Source organism: Suricata suricatta, chromosome 1 (assembly GCF_006229205.1).
Source record: "Suricata suricatta isolate VVHF042 chromosome 1, meerkat_22Aug2017_6uvM2_HiC, whole genome shotgun sequence".
Taxonomy (NCBI): domain Eukaryota; kingdom Metazoa; phylum Chordata; class Mammalia; order Carnivora; family Herpestidae; genus Suricata; species Suricata suricatta.
Window position 1 is genome coordinate 106861492 of NC_043700.1, and position 17057 is coordinate 106878548.

Below are 17057 nucleotides of genomic sequence, written 5' to 3' on the forward strand. Positions count from 1 at the left end.
ATGAAATACAGGGCAGTTCTAATATTCTGGATTATCTTGTTAACAACCCAAGAACTTGGTTATAGAAATGGGTTATAATCTAGCATGAAAATTGTTAGAATAAACCATTCCTACCACCTTCCTCCCACCCCCCCCATATTCTTTCTGTCATGTAATATTACTAAAATCTTATTCTTTGCAATTTTCTTTTAAATCAGTAACTTCAGAGAAATGCTAGATGCACCAAAGTTAACAGTGTAAGCATACCATAGAACCACTAGAGGGCTATATTTACCCACTTAATTTAGTTTTACACCTTAAATTGGCATCTCAGGAAAGGACCCAAGCTAATCCTTTGCCTTGATTCTCCCAGCCGTGTAGACAATGAAGGACAAGTTGATCTGTCCCAGATCTTATAGGTACCCGTACTCAAATTTTTGTAAGTGTAAACTAATGCTCCAAAGAGTGATCTATACTCTGAGTGAGTCTCATCAGTATTCCAAGATCAACATATTTTCAAATGACACTAAAGCAATTAACACCTAAAAGGAATTCTCCCTTTTAAAAAAATTTGAGTTATTGGGTTTTAAGGGTCGGCTTTGGGTTTTTTGCATTCAGTATGCAGAATAATACAAAAATTGAGTTTTCTCTGGTTCACAGGTTCATATTCATTTTCTTTTCTACCTAGTTTTGGCATCCATTTACATTTTCCAGAAATAATTACTTCTATTTGTAAGACCTAAAGAAAAGAGAAACAATTCCGAATTCGTCTACTGTAGATAAAAGCTTTATCGTTTATGAGTGTGTAAGTACAAACTACTTTTTCATTCTTCGTGACTGATCCAGAGAAGCTATACTGGGATGAGGCTTAGAACCCTCTAATGTATCACTTACATACAAAACTGAAATGCAATTAACGGTGCTAATGTTCTCATATACAAAAGGCAAACATTTTGAAAGGAGGTGTTAATTATAAATAATGTTAAAGTACTGTTCTACTAACCTTTTAAAAAAATCAGTTATATATGTAAACAAATCATTTTTCTATCTACAATCCTATGGGTTTAAACTTACTTGTTCCTATTAACTTCCAAATTAGCTCTGGTTTAATAAACACAGCTCTATATAACTTAAAGAAATAAAACACTTTATTTTAAAAATTCCAAGTATGCTTAAAATGAAAATTGTCCATTTATTAACATTAAGCACCCCCAGAGTTCCAAACATTGTACAAAACATGAAAATACTTGTTCATACTCTTTTAGAGCAAAATTGCCTATTCTGCTGCACTCATTTCTGCACGGCGCTGACATTTCAGTTCCCCTGTCGTAAGAGGGCCAGTTCTTCCAGACTTGCTCAGGAAACAGGTTTCTGATCCACAGAAGTAGATCATGCAGGAAGTTTCTCTTTCAACTGTTACACCTAATGTCCTCTCCCTGATTAAGAGAAAATTAAAGTATTAAGTCTACAGAAAAATGAATTTTAACAGGACTATATTCCAAATGTCAAGTTTAAACTCAGCATTAATTCTTATAGTGTATTGGTTAGCCAACCAATTTACCAAATTTAACTATCATTCATATTGCATTTTTTTTATTTTTCAAATCAATAATATGGCAAAACAAATTTGAATTAGGTGAAAAACTTCAAAGAGAAAAGCAAGAAAGTGACATAAGAAAAAGCTATAAAATAGGCTAATGCCAAGAACACCATAGTGTTCTATATATCGGGGAAACAAATAAAACTGAATAGAAGCTTTAAATGGTAGATAATATCAATTCTAGAAATTCAGTGATTCAAAGATTCTTTTTCACACTCACCTCTGAAACCACCACCACCTCTCCCTCCTCTGAAACCTCCACCTCCTCTTCCACCTCTAAAACCACCTAAAAATAGAGAAATAATACATTACTGTAGCCTAGCCTACTCTGATAAGCCTAAGCCCCTAGACTGCAACTTTCTAAGCAAGTATTGTTTTACTGACTTACAAAAGCTTGTTACCTTAAAGTTCTATTTAGCTCTGCTGTTAAACATATGAGTACCTCAACTTTTGCTTACGGTAATGACTTTTTTGACTGAACTAAGGCTTTTTACCCTAAGAACAAAGGGTAGCAGATAGGAGTGGTTTCACTCTGGGGAGACTATAATAAATACAATATTTAAAGTTAATTCAGCAGCATATGGACCATCACTGATGCTCACATGCTGAATAGAAAATCTAAAATTTTCTAGTATCCAACATATATTTGGCCTTCTATTTGAGTCTCCATTTTTCCTTCTTTTGGTTGCTAACTTTGTAAGGAATGGTGAATTGTAAGAAGAGGAAAAACAAACTTATATTTCTAAAATAATGATATAAAATATAAGTTATAAGAAGATAGTGTGTTTTTTCAATGTTACATGTGAGACTGAATATAGAATGGGAATAGAGGGGATCTCATTAGATTCTCAAAAATATTTAAGAAAGATATATTTTCAGATTCCTAGCCACCTACGTTTAGAGTGAAATAATTAAATTGAGAAAGACAAAGGTGAAAACAGAATTCTCTCTCCGTTCTGATTCAGGAACAGATGTCCAGCTAATTTTCAGCTCCCTTCCTAAAGCCTACTCTGCCGTCACCCTGTCGCCCACCCAGCACACCGCTACTCACAGATGTAGTCATGCTCAGTGCTGCCCCCACCTATCCCCAGCCCCGTCCATCTAATGATGCTGTTACAAAACTTTCGGGAAATATATCTATCAATATGCTGAAAACCAAGCAATGAATTTATTGGTGAAGTCTTTGACATAACATGAAAAGACAGGAGTTTTACTTCTGGGACTGCCAACTGCTTGATTAGGGCAAATTAACTCTGTAAGCCTCCCATTTCCTCATCTAAAATAAGGCTATCACCTAACTCACAAAATTCTGCTGAATATTACAGGAACATACATGGGTATTTAAAGAATACAACCCCCAGGTCGGAGCATGCGCGGGCTGTTTGGCGCCAATTTCGGACCCCCGCAGCGGGGCCCCGGGCGGCGAGCGCTCACTCTCCTCGGCTTCGGGATGATTGGCCAGAAGACCCTCTACTCCTTCTTCACCCCGAACCCCGCCGGGAAACGACGTGCCCGCAGCCCCGAGCCTGTCGACCCCGGGACCGGCGTGGCGGCGGTCGCTGAAGAAAGCGGGGATGCGGCGGCTAGCCCCGCCAAGGCGGCCCGGGCCGGGCAGGAGGACCCCAGCACGCCGCCCACCTCGCCGCTGAGCCCCGAACAGTTGGTCCGCATCCAGAGGAACAAGGCCCCCGCCCTGCTCAGGCTCGCGCAGCGCGGCGCGCAACGTGCCGGTGGGTTTCGGGGAGAGTTGGAAGCAGCAGCTCAGCGCAGAGTTTGGGAAACCGTATTTCATAAAGCTCATGGGATTTGTTGCAGAAGAAAGAAAACATTACACTGTTTATCCACCCCCACACCAAGTCTTCACCTGGACCCAAATGTGTGACGTAAGACCTTCACTTGAAGGTTGTCATCCTGGGACAGGATCCATACCACGGACCCAATCAAGCCCACGGGCTCTGCTTCAGCGTTCAAAGGCCCGTTCCACCGCCACCCAGTTTGGAAAACATTTATAAAGAGCTGTCTACAGACATAGATGGTTTTGTGCATCCTGGTCACGGAGATCTATCCGGATGGGCCAAACAAGGTGTTCTCCTACTCAACGCAGTCCTCACCGTCCGGGCACATCAGCCTAATTCGCATAAAGGGAGAGGGTGGGAGCAGTTTACCGACTTGGTGTCCTGGCTAAATCAGAACTCCAGCGGCCTGGTCTTCCTGCTGCGGGGCTCATATGCCCAGAAGATGGGCAGTGCCATGGATAGGAACCACCACGTGCTGCAGACCGCTCACCCCTCCCCGCTCACCCCTCCCCGCTGTCGGTGTACAGGGGCTTCTTTGGATGTAGACACTTCTCTAGAACCAATGAGTTGCCGCAGAAGTCTGGCAAGGAGCCCATCAACTGGAAGGATCTGTGACCCTGAACTGGGGCAGGTGGCTGTCCCCAGGCGGTTTTCTGGAAGCGGCTATTGGAGTTATTTTGCCAAGAGTGTCAGCAAAGGCTGTACCCTGGGACCCCGTGTCTTTGCAACATGGCTTTGGCCTAAAATATACTGTCACGGTATTTGGGAGAGGGAGGAGGTCGAATACTCCAGACTCCTCTCTCTGTCCCTGTTAGGGTAAAAGGGGACAGGGGACAGAGCACCTTGGGGTACAGCCCACTGCTACTTGTTTTTACCTGGCAGGTTAGACTTTAGGTTGTAAGGTATTAGGTGTTTATTTAGCAAGGCCCTCCTTTGCCCAGCTTGGCGTTCCGTTCTTGGCCAAGTACACTGCTCCCTGGAGCCTCCTGCGAGCCCCAAGGCCCCTCCTTGGAGGAAACAGGACAAGCTGCATGTGCCCAGGAATTTGGGGCTGAAAATGCCTGATCTCCGAGCCTTCCCAGATAGGGAGAGGGAAGTGAGCTGGGCCTTGTTTCTAGTCATTCCCTGGGTGTTCCTAGGAATAAACGGTGCAGGTTGAACTGGAAGAAAGAGAAAGGGGAGGTGTTTTTTTTTTTAAGAGAGGAAGTGCTTTTCTCAGAACCCTGGTGTCTCCTGAGTTAGGGGTTTTAAGGCAGCACAGACTGCTAATTGCTGTTTTTTATGGACTGAAATCACATGGAGATTTTTTTCCAACACTGGTGAATTTTGCTATTTTACTTCTGCAGATGTATATGTGTATATATGTTTTAAGCCTTTGTGGGGGAGACAATCTTTTATTAGGTCTGCACCTCTGTCCTACACCCTGTTAGAGATGCTGTTGATATGTTAGTGTTGGGGGAGGTTAGCCCCGAGTGAGTTTGGAAATAAAAAGATTGTTTCACTCCGTGGGGAAAAAAAAAAAAAAAAAAAGAATACAACAAGCTCTCAGCATATATTCAAAGCCCAGTGATATTAACTAAAAAACTAAAATTTAGTCAGAATAATCTTATACTTTATAAAATGTTCAACAAAACATTAATAACCCTATAGAGATAAAATCCCTCAAAATTATAAGTTATTGAAACTAAGCATTATTACTATGGCAACGTGACAAGATTTGAAAATAGCTTTTCTAAAACAATAAAACAAACATAGGGGAAGTTTTCCTATATACAAAGTTAAATTGACTATATGAATTGGCTGCAACTTTGAGATCTCACTGGGAATTTTCCCCACAAGTAACTTACCACCTCGACCACCTCTGCCACCTCCGCCTCTTCCTCCTCCTCGACCTCCCCTGCCACCACCTCTTGGAGGTCCCTTCTCACCTGGAGGTCGAGGTAAAAACCTCTGCAGTGGTAGCAGCTTATACGGGTCTATATAAAACTGGAAGTATGACAGAAACGATTAGTGTGATGATTTGGAAAGTAGTACGGTACAGCCATGAAGTACCTACACTCAAAACAGACTGGGCAAAGAATTTCTTTTTGCCTTAGTTTTCTGATCTGTCAAATGAAAAGAATAAAGTGTCTACCCCACACAGCCTTGGTGAAGATCCAAGGAGTAATGTATAAAAGCACTTAAATTTTGCAAACAATAAGCATTACATGTATATAAATAAAAACCTAGACCAATTTGATCTCATTTCTCTCTAGAAACTGAAGTCTTCCAAAAACTAACTACATTTTCACTCAACAGAATTGCCCTAAGAAAAATGAAAGCTATTAAAAATTTAATATTAAAATTCAAAACAAAGCCCAGACACAATCGCTATTTTAAAAGTTTAATAGAGGATCCAATCAGTAACTATTTGCTAGACATACAAAGTAGTAGAGGATATGCATAAACTAAACCGATTCTATCATTTAGAATTAAAGAGGTTATTTTTCACAGTAATGAAACATAATGGGGTATATCTCACAATTTTACATAAAACATGCATAAGGAGTTTCAAAATTTTAAATGTATCACTTATAACAAGATGTCTGAATCCCTCTTTAGATACCACCTTATCATTCTTCTTTCCTTCAGAGCCCACTTATTCAAAAATAGTGCCTAGCTCTGCACTGCCCGATATGGCAGCCACTAGCCACATGTGGCTACTTAAATTAATTAACAATTAAAAATTCAGTTCCTGAGTTACATTAGCCACATTTCAGGTGTATGACAGCTACAAATGGTTAGTGGCCATTGGACTAGGCATGAATTTCCATCATTACAGAAATTCAATTGGACAGCACTGGTCTAGAGATTATAATAACCTAGGCTGGGTAAGGAGGGCCTGAACCATAACAGTGGAGCTAGAAATGGGGAGAGGTAGAATGTACCAATTTACCCTCCAATGATTAAAAAAAACTAAATAAAAAATCCTCTAATAAATAATACTGTGAGAAAAGGCAGGCATCTAGGTCAAATTTAAATGGCTATCACAAGCAAATTCTTCTTTTCAGGTCACCAAATGAGAAGCCAGGCTATCAGGCCCCCCTGAAGCAGTTCCCAGTGGGTACTTGCCAGCAGCCGCCCTATGCTAGCAACAGAACACAGTCGCCATCTCCTATTTGGATCAGGTTCTGGGCCCACTCACTGGCTCTATAAGCTTCTGACCTCCCTGGTGCTAAATCCAAAGAACACTTTAAAGCAACATTTTGCTACAGTTGAGCACTTTCTCTTGGAAACATTCTGTTCTCCTGCCTTTGGCGATAACCACTTTTATGAAACTCTCCTGGTTTGCCACGTTCTTCACCAGTGTTACTTCTCAGCCTCCGATAGACACAAATTTTAAGAGGTACCCCAAAGTTCTTTTCCTCATTCTTCCTAGACTGTCTCATATACTCTCTGTACAATGACAACTTTCCAATTCCATATCTAGTCCAGACTCTTCCTTTGAGCTCCTGTGTGAATATCTCACAAGTCCATCAAACTCATTATGTCTAAAACTGATTTCATCATTTCCCCCCAATTTCCTTCCTATCCAGTGTTTCCTATTTTGGTACCACGGTGACACTGTCCACAGAGATGTTGAAACCAGACATCTGAAAGGTGGGGCTATATGTATTTTTTTTGCATGTGCACTGGGTAGGGGCAGAGAGGGAGAGAATCCAAAGCAGATTCCATTCTTAGCATGGAACCGGACGTGGGGCTTGATCCCACAACTCTGGGATCATGACCTGAGCCAAAATTAAGAGTTGGATGCTCAACTGACTGAGACCTCCAGATGTCCTAGGGTGGTGATATTTTTAACTTTAACTGCTGATCAATTACCAAGATCTGTGGATGGCTACTTCCTGTATCTCTCACAAATCCATCCACTCTTCTCCATTTCTACTGTCACTACTACCCTAGTCCAAAATACTATCTTTTCTGAGACTAATGCAGCAGTCTCTGACCTGACCCCTTCACATACACTACCAACCCCTTTCCAGGGTACTCTTTGATTTTGGCAGTGCTCTTTTTAAGTACAAACTTAACCATATTTATCCTAATATTTAAAAACAAAACTAAAGCTAATTATCTAAACTCTCTCCCATGACCTGAAGTCCTTAAGTAAGCCAGCCCCTGCTCCCATCTAGTCACTCCCAAATGTTCTATGTCCAAGCTATACTTCTGCCTTTTTCAGATCCTTAAACTGGCTTACTGGCTCAGAGACTTGCACTTACTGTTTTCTCTACTTGTTATGTGTTTTCTCCTCCTCTTTGACTAGCAGTGGTTCTGAGCTACATCAAAATTATCTAACTACATCAAAACTGTCCAAGAGCTTTCCTTTTTACAACTGAATCCTGGTCCCAACCTAAGATTTACCAGCTCAAATTTCTAAGAGTAGGACCAAGGCATACATGACCTTAAAAGATCCCCCAGATAGCTAATGAGCAACCAGGTTTGGGAGTCACCCCTGGTCAACTTTCAGGTCTCAAGCTTCTAGCTTACTCCCTCAGAAAGCCAATGGACTAAATGCGGTCCCACTACTATCATTAACATAGCAATCTGTATTTCTCCTTCACAGCATGTATCATAATGTTATTGAAATTATTTGTGAAACCATTTAATAGTTCACTACTCCCAAATGTTTCATAATTTAATGTTTTAACTTAGAATGTCTGGTCATGTAAGCTTTCCCATTAAGAGTTTTACGTAAACTAAGAAACATACTCTAGCATTTATAGAATTTGCTAATATAAGAATAATTTCTGAAAGCCTCTATTAATTACATTTTTTAAGTTATTTTTGAGAGAGTGCATGAGCGAGACAGCACAAGCAGGGGCAGGGACAGAGGGAGGCAAAGAGAGAACCCCAAGCAGGATCTGGGCCATCAGACAGAGCCCGATGCAGGGCTCGGAACTCACACATCATGAGACCATGACCTGAGCCAAAATCAAGAGACGCTTAACCGACTGAGCCACCCAGGCACCCCTTAAATAAATGATTTCTAAAGATCAGTAAGTTCAACATCTAAAGTACAGAACATCTCTTACTTAAGAATTTCACTAGTGAGGAGCGCCTGGGCAGCTCAGTCAGTTGAGCCTCTGACTTCGGCTCAGGTCAGATCTCACGTTTGTGGGTTTGAGCCCCATGTCAGGCTCCGTGCTGACAGCTAGCTCAGAGCCTGGAGCCTGCTTCAGATTCTGTGTCTCCTTCTCTCTCTGCCCCCACCCTCTCATGCTCTGTCTTTCTCTGTATCAAAAATAAATAAAACATTAAAAAAAAATTTTTTTTTAAAGTTTCACTAGTGATATATTGGGGGAGTCTCAAGTGCTTTATGTAGCACTGTCCTAAGGAAGGCCATTCACTTATAAACCCAAGGATTCTAGTTATCATAAGCTTGACTCACCTTCTGAAGTTTTTTAAAGGAAGATGCCTTCATATTTTCAGACAATTTAACAGAAAAATACTATTCATTATATTAAGGAATAAACAATTAAGATCAAACAAGGTAACCTTCTGAATTCTTATGTAATTTTACTAATAAGGTTAGAATATACATACAGGAATATGTAGGAAAAGTTAAGAAATGAGTTTCCAAGAGAAAATGAAGTTTTTGTTTTTCAAACTTCTAATTCCACACTATTCCAGTGGCATCAGCATAATCAAGGCAAAGCACCTTAATCCTGTAGCACTTATCCAACTGTCAGTTGTTTCTAACATCTTCCAAAAAGGAAGTCACTCCTACAGAGCCTTTTTTTGCAATATATGGAAAAACATTTTCCTCTCTTGATTTTCCTTTATGGTTCAATCTTAGCAATACTCTGTTCAATTTAATGAAGTAAGAAATTTAATTAAGTCAATACTTAGCTCCAGAAAAAGCAAACGGTAACCTTTCAATAAGATCATTGGGGCTTCTAATTAAAAAGGATACAAAATCTCTAAGTTGTCCAAATATTTCATCCACTTTACCGATTTGTTCTTTGTTTTCTAAATAAACTGGAGCATTGAAATAAGGCACCTTATTTTCATCCGTAGTACATTTACAAACTATGTCATCTTCACAGGGATGCAGGAACTCTCCTAATACTGAAATAGGACAAGAAAATGTTAAAATATAAAACAATCTCAAATGTTATTGACCCAACATCAATTGGAAGCTTTCTTTTGGGTACCTGGGATTTCCTTTATCTATTCTCCTCTGAGGCAAGACCAAAAAAAAATAAAGAAAGAAAAAGCCCAAACTCCCCAACATATTAGCTTTGTGGCCTGGGGTAAGGCTCTCTGATGTCTCCACATCAGTGTCTTCATCTTTAGTAAGGGCTAGGAAAAGTACCAACATCTAATATATAGTACTGTGAGAAATAAGTACAATAATAAGTGTCAAGTACTTAGTACATTAAGAAGACCACATAACCTGAACAGGTGTTTTATTATAACAATAACTATCATTATTAAGCACTATACTTATATTCTGCTGTCTCTTTTCTTCTCCCCAGTCTTTACCTGTAATCAGTCTTTGTTTTCCTTTTATTCCTCCCCTTTTATAACTTCACACTACCACCTCTTCACCAATGACTTTTCACTTTTTCAGGGAAGTGTGGAATCTCAAAATAACTACCTTTATTTCTAACTGACTGTCGCCCCAAACTAAAATACTCATCACATCCTGCAAAACCAATTCATCATCCCTATCACCCATGCTTAAAACCTGGAACCTTTTATTCCCAGTATTAGCCAAGTTCTACTAAATCTGTTTCCATTGAAAGCTTTCCCATCAAACCGTTCATTTTCCCCCCCTTCACTTCCACCAGGGTCACAGTTCATCATGCATGGACAGTTGCAATGGCTTGTGGGCTAGGACCTAGGACTCTAGCCATTACCCTCTACAAACCATTTTGCACACTGGCCCAACCTCATCTTTATATTAGGCTCTCTTCATTCTTTCTCTATGATGTAGGCTTCTACTGTCAAATCTATCTCACTTTGCATGACGTCCATCCCACCTCATTGATTATTACTCCAAAATTACTCTAATTAGGTCTTTTTTTCTTGACTTCCCCTCTGTGGGAATTCCAAGCAATTTTTTTTTTCTCATTCCTCTTATTTATGAATAGTAAGTAATTGAGATGATGGGCTTTGGAGCCAGAAAACTTGGCTTTGTCTCTCACACATATCACTTACTGATCACTTATTACCACGACCCTAGCCAACAAACTTACAGTTTCTTATCTGTAAAATGGGGGAAATAGGAGTAAACACACAATATTACCTACTTAATATCTTCCTTTCAGCTCAAGTTCCACCTCCATGGTGCATTATAAGTGTTCTTTTGTTCTCTTGATTCTCCCTTAACATTCTACAGCACTGAGAACTCACTTTACAGAACCTCCACAGACCCGACTCCCCAACCAAGCAGCAACTTCCGTATGAGGGCTGCTAGAGCTATCTTTCAGCATGTGATTCCCAAACTCAAACCCAGAACTTCCGCTCCCAAGTAGGGTAAGCTTTGAAACCGACATACAAACTACGTGTTCCGGAGGTCCTTGGTCTTGGCCCTTGTTAAAACCTCCGCGGCCACCTCCACGTCCAAACCCTCCTCTGCCGCCACCGCCGCCTCTGAAATTACCGCCTCCACCTCGGAAGTGGTTGTTGCTGCCGCCGCGACTGAAGCCACCACCTCGATTAAAGCCTCCACGACCTCCGCCTCGAAAAGACATGCTTACTGTACCTGGTGAGAAAAACAGTGCGTACCTTTTGGTCACTGTGACCTCAGGCTATACCAGATAACCCCTCTAACCCCTCCGAGCCAACGGTCAGAACATACAGGCGGACGATAATAAGAATAGCAACCCTGCCACCGCACCCACGGCCAAGCACGACCCGAAGGGTTTCCACGGCCTTACGCGCAGGGACCGACCACTCACCAGGCTCGTCACCTCGGCTTAGCACCTCCTCCCCAGCAGGCAGCAAGGTGATCACGCCGCCTTCCCTCCCTCCCGCACCCGGTTCCGAGTCCCGCCATTCTCGGGTCCTCCGCCTCCTACCGCAACTCACCCGCGCCACGTGCACCTCTGGCCCGGCCGCGCACGCCCACCGTCCACTACTTCCGTCGTGCACGAGCCTCCTCGGCCACCGTACCAGCACAACGTGGGGATGGGGGGAACGACAAGAAACTCTAACAGCGGGTTTACAAAAAAAGTCAGTCACCGGCGGAACTCGCGCCGCTGTCACCTTTCCAAAACAGCCTTCAGCGATGGAGGAGCCGCAATACTGTCTAACTTCAACCACTAGTTCACGACAGTCAAGTCCACTTTCCTACTGAGGAGCAGAGGAAATGACGTATAATGGTGGCGTCCTTCGAATCGGGAAGTTGCAGGAAGTCTCGTCGCGGTGTTGCCCTGGGAGACGGTTGGCGTTAGCGATCCGCCCTCTTTCCCGGGGCCGGGCGGTTAGAGGTGCCTGGGGACTCGCCGCGAGCCCTCGCTTCTCAGGCTGCAAAATGGTCTCCTCGTGCGTCACGCCCACAGTTCTGAGGAGTGTTCAGCCGCGCTCTCGCCCGGGCTGGATCTGGTCGCGTCGGAACCTAGTGCCAGAGGGCTTCCTGTGTTCTTTTGAGAGCTTCTTTTTTTTTCTCGACCCTTTGAAATATGCACGATTGTGAGCTCAACCGCTCCGTCGTTTTGTCCTATGTTTTCACTAAAGGAAGGGGGGAAATGCTTGTGTGTGTACTTTCCTTTTAAAATGGCTTTTTCTTTAAAAACATTTTTATGTGATAGAAATCCAAAGCATTATTTTTTATCTCCTGCACCAAATAGTTTATTCAATTTGTCAAGTACGGTTTTTGTTTGTGTTTGTTTTTGTTTTTGTTTTTGTTTTTTGTTAAGTACGTTTTGAGCACCGACAGGCTCTAACGCTGTCAATACTACAAGCCCGTCTTCTTACTTTAAGCCCTGATATCTAATTTCAGCTTCTGGTGAAATTTATCTTCCAAACAAAGCTAGTGACCTCCTATTTGTTAAATTTGGTTGGTGTCTTTTACACTCCAATCTTTGGAGACCTTACCTCGGTAGTGGACACAGTCAACTGCCTGCCTCGTTGGTACCTACTTCAGAGCGCTACTGATTAGGAAAGAACTTTGAAAACTGCAGTGTGGAAATATTAGGTAGGAGTCATAATACGTTTTCTCCACTACTGTGTAAGCTTCTTGAAAAGGCTCGTAACAGTCCTATATATAGAAGGAATTTGATAAATGTATTTTTTATCCAGATTTGGCAAATGTACTTTAAATTGTGTACATCATACAGAAGAGAGTTTTTCATAAATGCCCTGCTCTATTTTTGCTTTGCTTCGTTTCACATTTACGTTGTGTTTCTACCTCGATATAATCTATAAGAATTCGAAAGTCCAGCAAGAATAACAGTATCCCCTCACATTCTGAGCATCTCTTTTGATTCAAAATAAGGGCTTTTCACATTTAACTTTTCCATCCGTACTGCATGTGATGACATACTCAACTTGCTAAAACAATTTACTCATACCACAGCCATTCCAAGACCTCCAATAGCTCCCCGTTTCCTTGAGCAACATGTCGAAAGTAAAATCTCTCCATTGACTAGGTCCTCTATGTGATTAGTTTTATTCCTCTCCTGTGTTGTACACGTCCCTCTGCTTGATCAAACCAGCATCGTTGCCTTGCTTCTCTTTGTTACTGTCAAATACTTCCTGCTTAGAAAAGCTTCATTTCCTATCCAGCTGGCCAGACATTTACTATCTATTTTACCCTGGAGAACTCTTAAAATAATTTTCATGTCTCAGAAACCCCTGCATAAAAATGTAATAAAGTGTTTGAGTCTGTGGATATATATGTCATGTATATCTCATATGATCGGCAAGTTGTAGACATAATGATCCAATAACAATTGTCAATACTCTTTTTTTTAAACTCTGGTAAATATGTGTAACAAACTTCACCATATTATTCATTTTTAAGTGTATAGTTCAGCAGTTTACATTGTTCTGTAAGTCTGTTATTTTGAGTAGAGAAGGATGTTTTTCTTTGAATCTATTTACTTTGTCCAACTTATTCTGTGTAATTTTCCTTTCGTTGCAAAGGATATCAATTCTGATACAAATTGAGGAAACTTTTATTTTTCCTTTAATTTAGTAAAGGTTGCAAACTGATTTTAGTGACTGTTAAACTATTTTCATAGGCCTATATTTGGGTAAAAGCATTATTTTTGAAACAAAAAAATGAAATTTACCTATTTAGTATGAAATGTTTTCTTGACTTTTCCTGTGTATACCATCAATTCTGAGTTGATCTTGAAATGGAAATACAGGGATTTCATTTTCAGCTAACATAGAATGACTTCTGTCTTGTTCTTAAAGCTCATTAGATAACATAAAGTTTGCTCACACAAGTAAGAAGTTGAAAAGTACAGTAAAATGTTTATTACTTTCCTATGAATGGTAGGATGCTTTTCTTTTATGAAAATCCAGAACCTACAGAAGAGCAAATCAGTGAATTCCATCTTATGTTTATAGTCATTAATTCACAAAGTTCTTCCCCTTTCAAAATCAGGTGCTCGGGCTGAGAAGAAGATTCAAAGAAAGGAGCCCTCATTCAGTCATAAACTTGTATTGAAGTGGAGAGAAAATACTGTTTAGTTTTATTCTACAGTTCCTCAAGGTGATTTGGTCTCAACTTGAGACTTGATATTTTCTTAGTGCAAGCAGCAGTCGAAACTTGAAGATTTCTTTTTGCCATGTGATTTTTTCCAAAAATTCAGTTTCCAGGGGTGCCTGGGTGGCTCAGTCAATTAAGCATCTAACGTCTGACTTCAGCTCAGGTCATGATCTCAGGGTTCATGAGTTCAAGCCCTCATCCGGCTCTCTGCTGGCAGCACAGAGAGAGCCCTCTCCAGATCCTCTGTTCCCCTCTCTGCCCTTCCCTGCACATGCTCTTTCTTTCTCTTTCTCAAAAATAAACATTAAAAAAGATTTCTTCAGTAAGTGCAAGCAGCAGTCAAAACTTCAAGATTTCTTTTTGCCATGTGATTTTTTTCAGAGATTCAATTTCCATTTAAAACCAAGAATCTTGTCACTTAAAATCAAGATATTTTTTTCCAGGCCCTGGAATATACTCAATAAGTTCAACCAGTTCATATGATGAAAAAAAATGTCTGTTGACGTAGGCTAGTTTCTACAACCATTCTTTTTTGTTGTTAAAATTTATTTTATTTTGAGAGAGATTGGGAGAGACTGTGCAAGCCAAAGAGGGGCAGAGAGAGAAGGAGAGAGAGAATCACGAGCAGGCTCCACGCTGTCAGCACAGAGGTCAACACTGAACTCGATCCCAGGAACTGATCGTGACCTGAGCAGAAATCGAGTCAGAGGAGTAACTGACTGAGCCACCCAGGGGCCCGTCTGCAGTCATTCTTGATCTTCAAAGCATTTGGCAAAACCTAGCGTACTGTTTTCTTGAAAGTATTACTACAGTTCACTTTTCAGCTCAAACATCCTGTTAAGAAAATAATCTGTTTCTCTTACTATGTAACAACTTACCCCAACACTTCAAACAATAAACATTATCTTAAATAATCTTTGTAGGTCAGAAGTTCACGAGCAGCTGAGCTTGCTGGTTCTGGCTCAGTCTTTTGGCTGCAATCAAGATGTTGCCCGAGGCTGCTGTCACCTGGGGCACAACTGGTGACGGAGAATCGGTTGCTAAGGGGCTCACTCAGGTGCCTCGCAAGCTAATGCCTTCCATTGCCAGGAGGACTCCGTACCACCACACGGGCCTTTTACAGAGTGCTGTGAGTATTCTCGTGACAGGGCTGCTGGCTTCCCCCAGAGCAAAGGATCTCCTAAGCCCTAAGATCTGACGCAGTGTGGCAGGAGATTGTGTGGTCTTTGCCCAGGTTTTCAGCTTCTTAAACATTCTTTAGTGAACTGGCCCTTGATAAGTTTAGCCTTTTCTGTATCATCATCCCAAATGTTTTTTCATTTCAGCTTGAAAACTTTCTGACACCAGCGCATCTCTGGGAAGAAAGCAGCGTATTATGAATACACCAGGGTTTTCTTTTTTGTAAGAATGAACCCTCTTAGGCATTGTTAATATCAGTGGGGTACCTTCAGTGCAGATGCCACCCATCCTTCAAGCCCTTTGGTTTTCAATATCAAAACAAAACAGTAAATGGATCTGGGCCTTTACTTGTTTAGAGTAGCATTTTATAGCAGAATCATTCTCTTGAATTTCACCACAATTTGTGTGTCTTACAAGTGCTACCATATGTTGAAATCTGTTAATCCATCATTTTGGAAAAGTTGCAGCATTACATGACACGTTGCCAATTACATCAGTTTAGCAAACTTTTTTTTTTTTTTAGTGTTTTATTTATTTTTGAGACAGAGAGAGACAGAGCATGAAAGGGGGAGGGGCAGAGAGAGAGGGAGACACAGAATCTGAAGCAGGATCCAGGCTCTGAGCTGTCAGCACAGAGCCTGATGCGGGGCTCGAACACACGAACGTGAGATCTGACCTGAGCCGAAGCCGGACGCTTAACCGACTGAGCCACCCAGGCACCCCTAGCAAACTTTGAGAGTAAAATTTTTTAGTTTCTCATGTCTTATGCCAGCAATTTACTCTCTAAATTTACATACTAGAATTGCAAAGTTCTTACCAACTGTGGGCATTTTTCCATGTTTAGTCAGAAAGTTCTGCTGATTAACTTGCTTTCTGGACCTTTTTACTGAAGGTGACTTTTTTTTAAAACAAACTTTTTACTCTGGGATTCCCAAGGCCATTTTAAATGATTTGCTCCTTTACTGTGATTTGTAGTTAAATGTCTTTTCATTTTTGCTGGAGCCACTGCTATATTTATAAATTATGATTCTTCAATACTGATGTTATCAGAATTACCTAGGCCTAGCATTCTCTTCTGTCTCCCACTGTATCTTTAAAATCACCACATAGGACTCATGTTATATTTATAAAACAGGTGCTAATAAGCCAACTAAACAAAGAAATCACAGAAGGAAAATGAAATCTATATAACTCCCTTTTAATCTACAAGCTCCATGTTTTACAATATTCACAAAATCACAAAGCAGATGGGGGGGCATCTGTTTTATAGCACTTACAAAGTCTTTCCTTAGATTAAAAAATTTTTCTTTAATATTTACTTATTTTTGGGACCGAGAGAGACAGAGTGCAAGCAGGGGAGGCGCACAGAGAAGGAGACACAGAATCCAGAGCAGGCTCCAGGCTCTGAGCTGTCAGCACAGAGCCTGCCACGGGGCTTGAACCTGCAAACTGTGAGATCACGACGTCAGCTGAAGTTAGACACTTAACTAAACCACGCAGCCACCCCGCAAAGTCTTTCCTTAGACTTTACTCCTTGATTTTTTAATCATATCAGGCAAGTGTGTTTGCTTTTAGGTAGCTATGGGTAAGGGGAGGCTGGGGGAGATAAGGAGATATAGCTCGAGAGAGAGAAGCTGATGCCATTACCCTGTCATTCCTCTCTCAATGCAGTTCAGCACTCCCCAGCTATCAACAGCATCTCCTGTCTCACATCAAAAACAGAGTGGACTCAATCAAATGGGCATAGTCATACCATATAGGTGAGCAACCTTTAGCAAAATTACTAAAAGGGCTGCTT

At 41.2% G+C, this 17057-nt stretch overlaps 2 protein-coding genes and 1 pseudogene across 6 annotated transcripts in view; 2 read left to right on the forward strand and 1 right to left on the reverse strand.

Moving 5' to 3' along the window:
* Positions 1 to 1105: 1105 nt before the first annotated feature.
* On the reverse strand, positions 1106 to 11871 carry GAR1 (GAR1 ribonucleoprotein). Of its 4 annotated transcripts, XM_029941983.1 has the most exons (7): positions 11449 to 11736; positions 10916 to 11122; positions 9326 to 9480; positions 8801 to 8860; positions 5223 to 5361; positions 1800 to 1865; positions 1106 to 1415 (listed from the first exon to the last, which is right to left on the reverse strand). In XM_029941983.1, exons 2-7 carry the CDS (start codon positions 11109 to 11111, stop codon positions 1402 to 1404), a joined length of 630 nt encoding a protein of 209 aa, XP_029797843.1. In that variant the 5' UTR covers positions 11112 to 11122; positions 11449 to 11736; the 3' UTR covers positions 1106 to 1401. The 4 variants fall into 4 exon arrangements, with proteins under 4 accessions (XP_029797843.1, XP_029797849.1, XP_029797828.1 ...); XM_029941989.1 differs by lacking the exons at positions 1106 to 1415; positions 1800 to 1865 and having other exon boundaries at positions 4574 to 5361; positions 11021 to 11122; positions 11449 to 11871; XM_029941968.1 differs by lacking the exons at positions 1106 to 1415; positions 1800 to 1865 and having other exon boundaries at positions 4574 to 5361; positions 11449 to 11737.
* LOC115294216 lies at positions 3000 to 4346 on the forward strand (annotated as a pseudogene).
* Positions 11872 to 15050: 3179 nt separating the features above from the next.
* Positions 15051 to 17057, forward strand: part of CFI (complement factor I) — a 71730-nt gene continuing 69723 nt past the window's right edge. For both annotated transcript variants that reach the window (XM_029942009.1, XM_029942002.1), the window contains exon 1: positions 15051 to 15209. In XM_029942009.1, the coding sequence (XP_029797869.1) occupies positions 15066 to 15209 (144 nt within the window). In that variant the 5' untranslated portion in view covers positions 15051 to 15065. The remainder of the gene's footprint in view (positions 15210 to 17057) is intronic.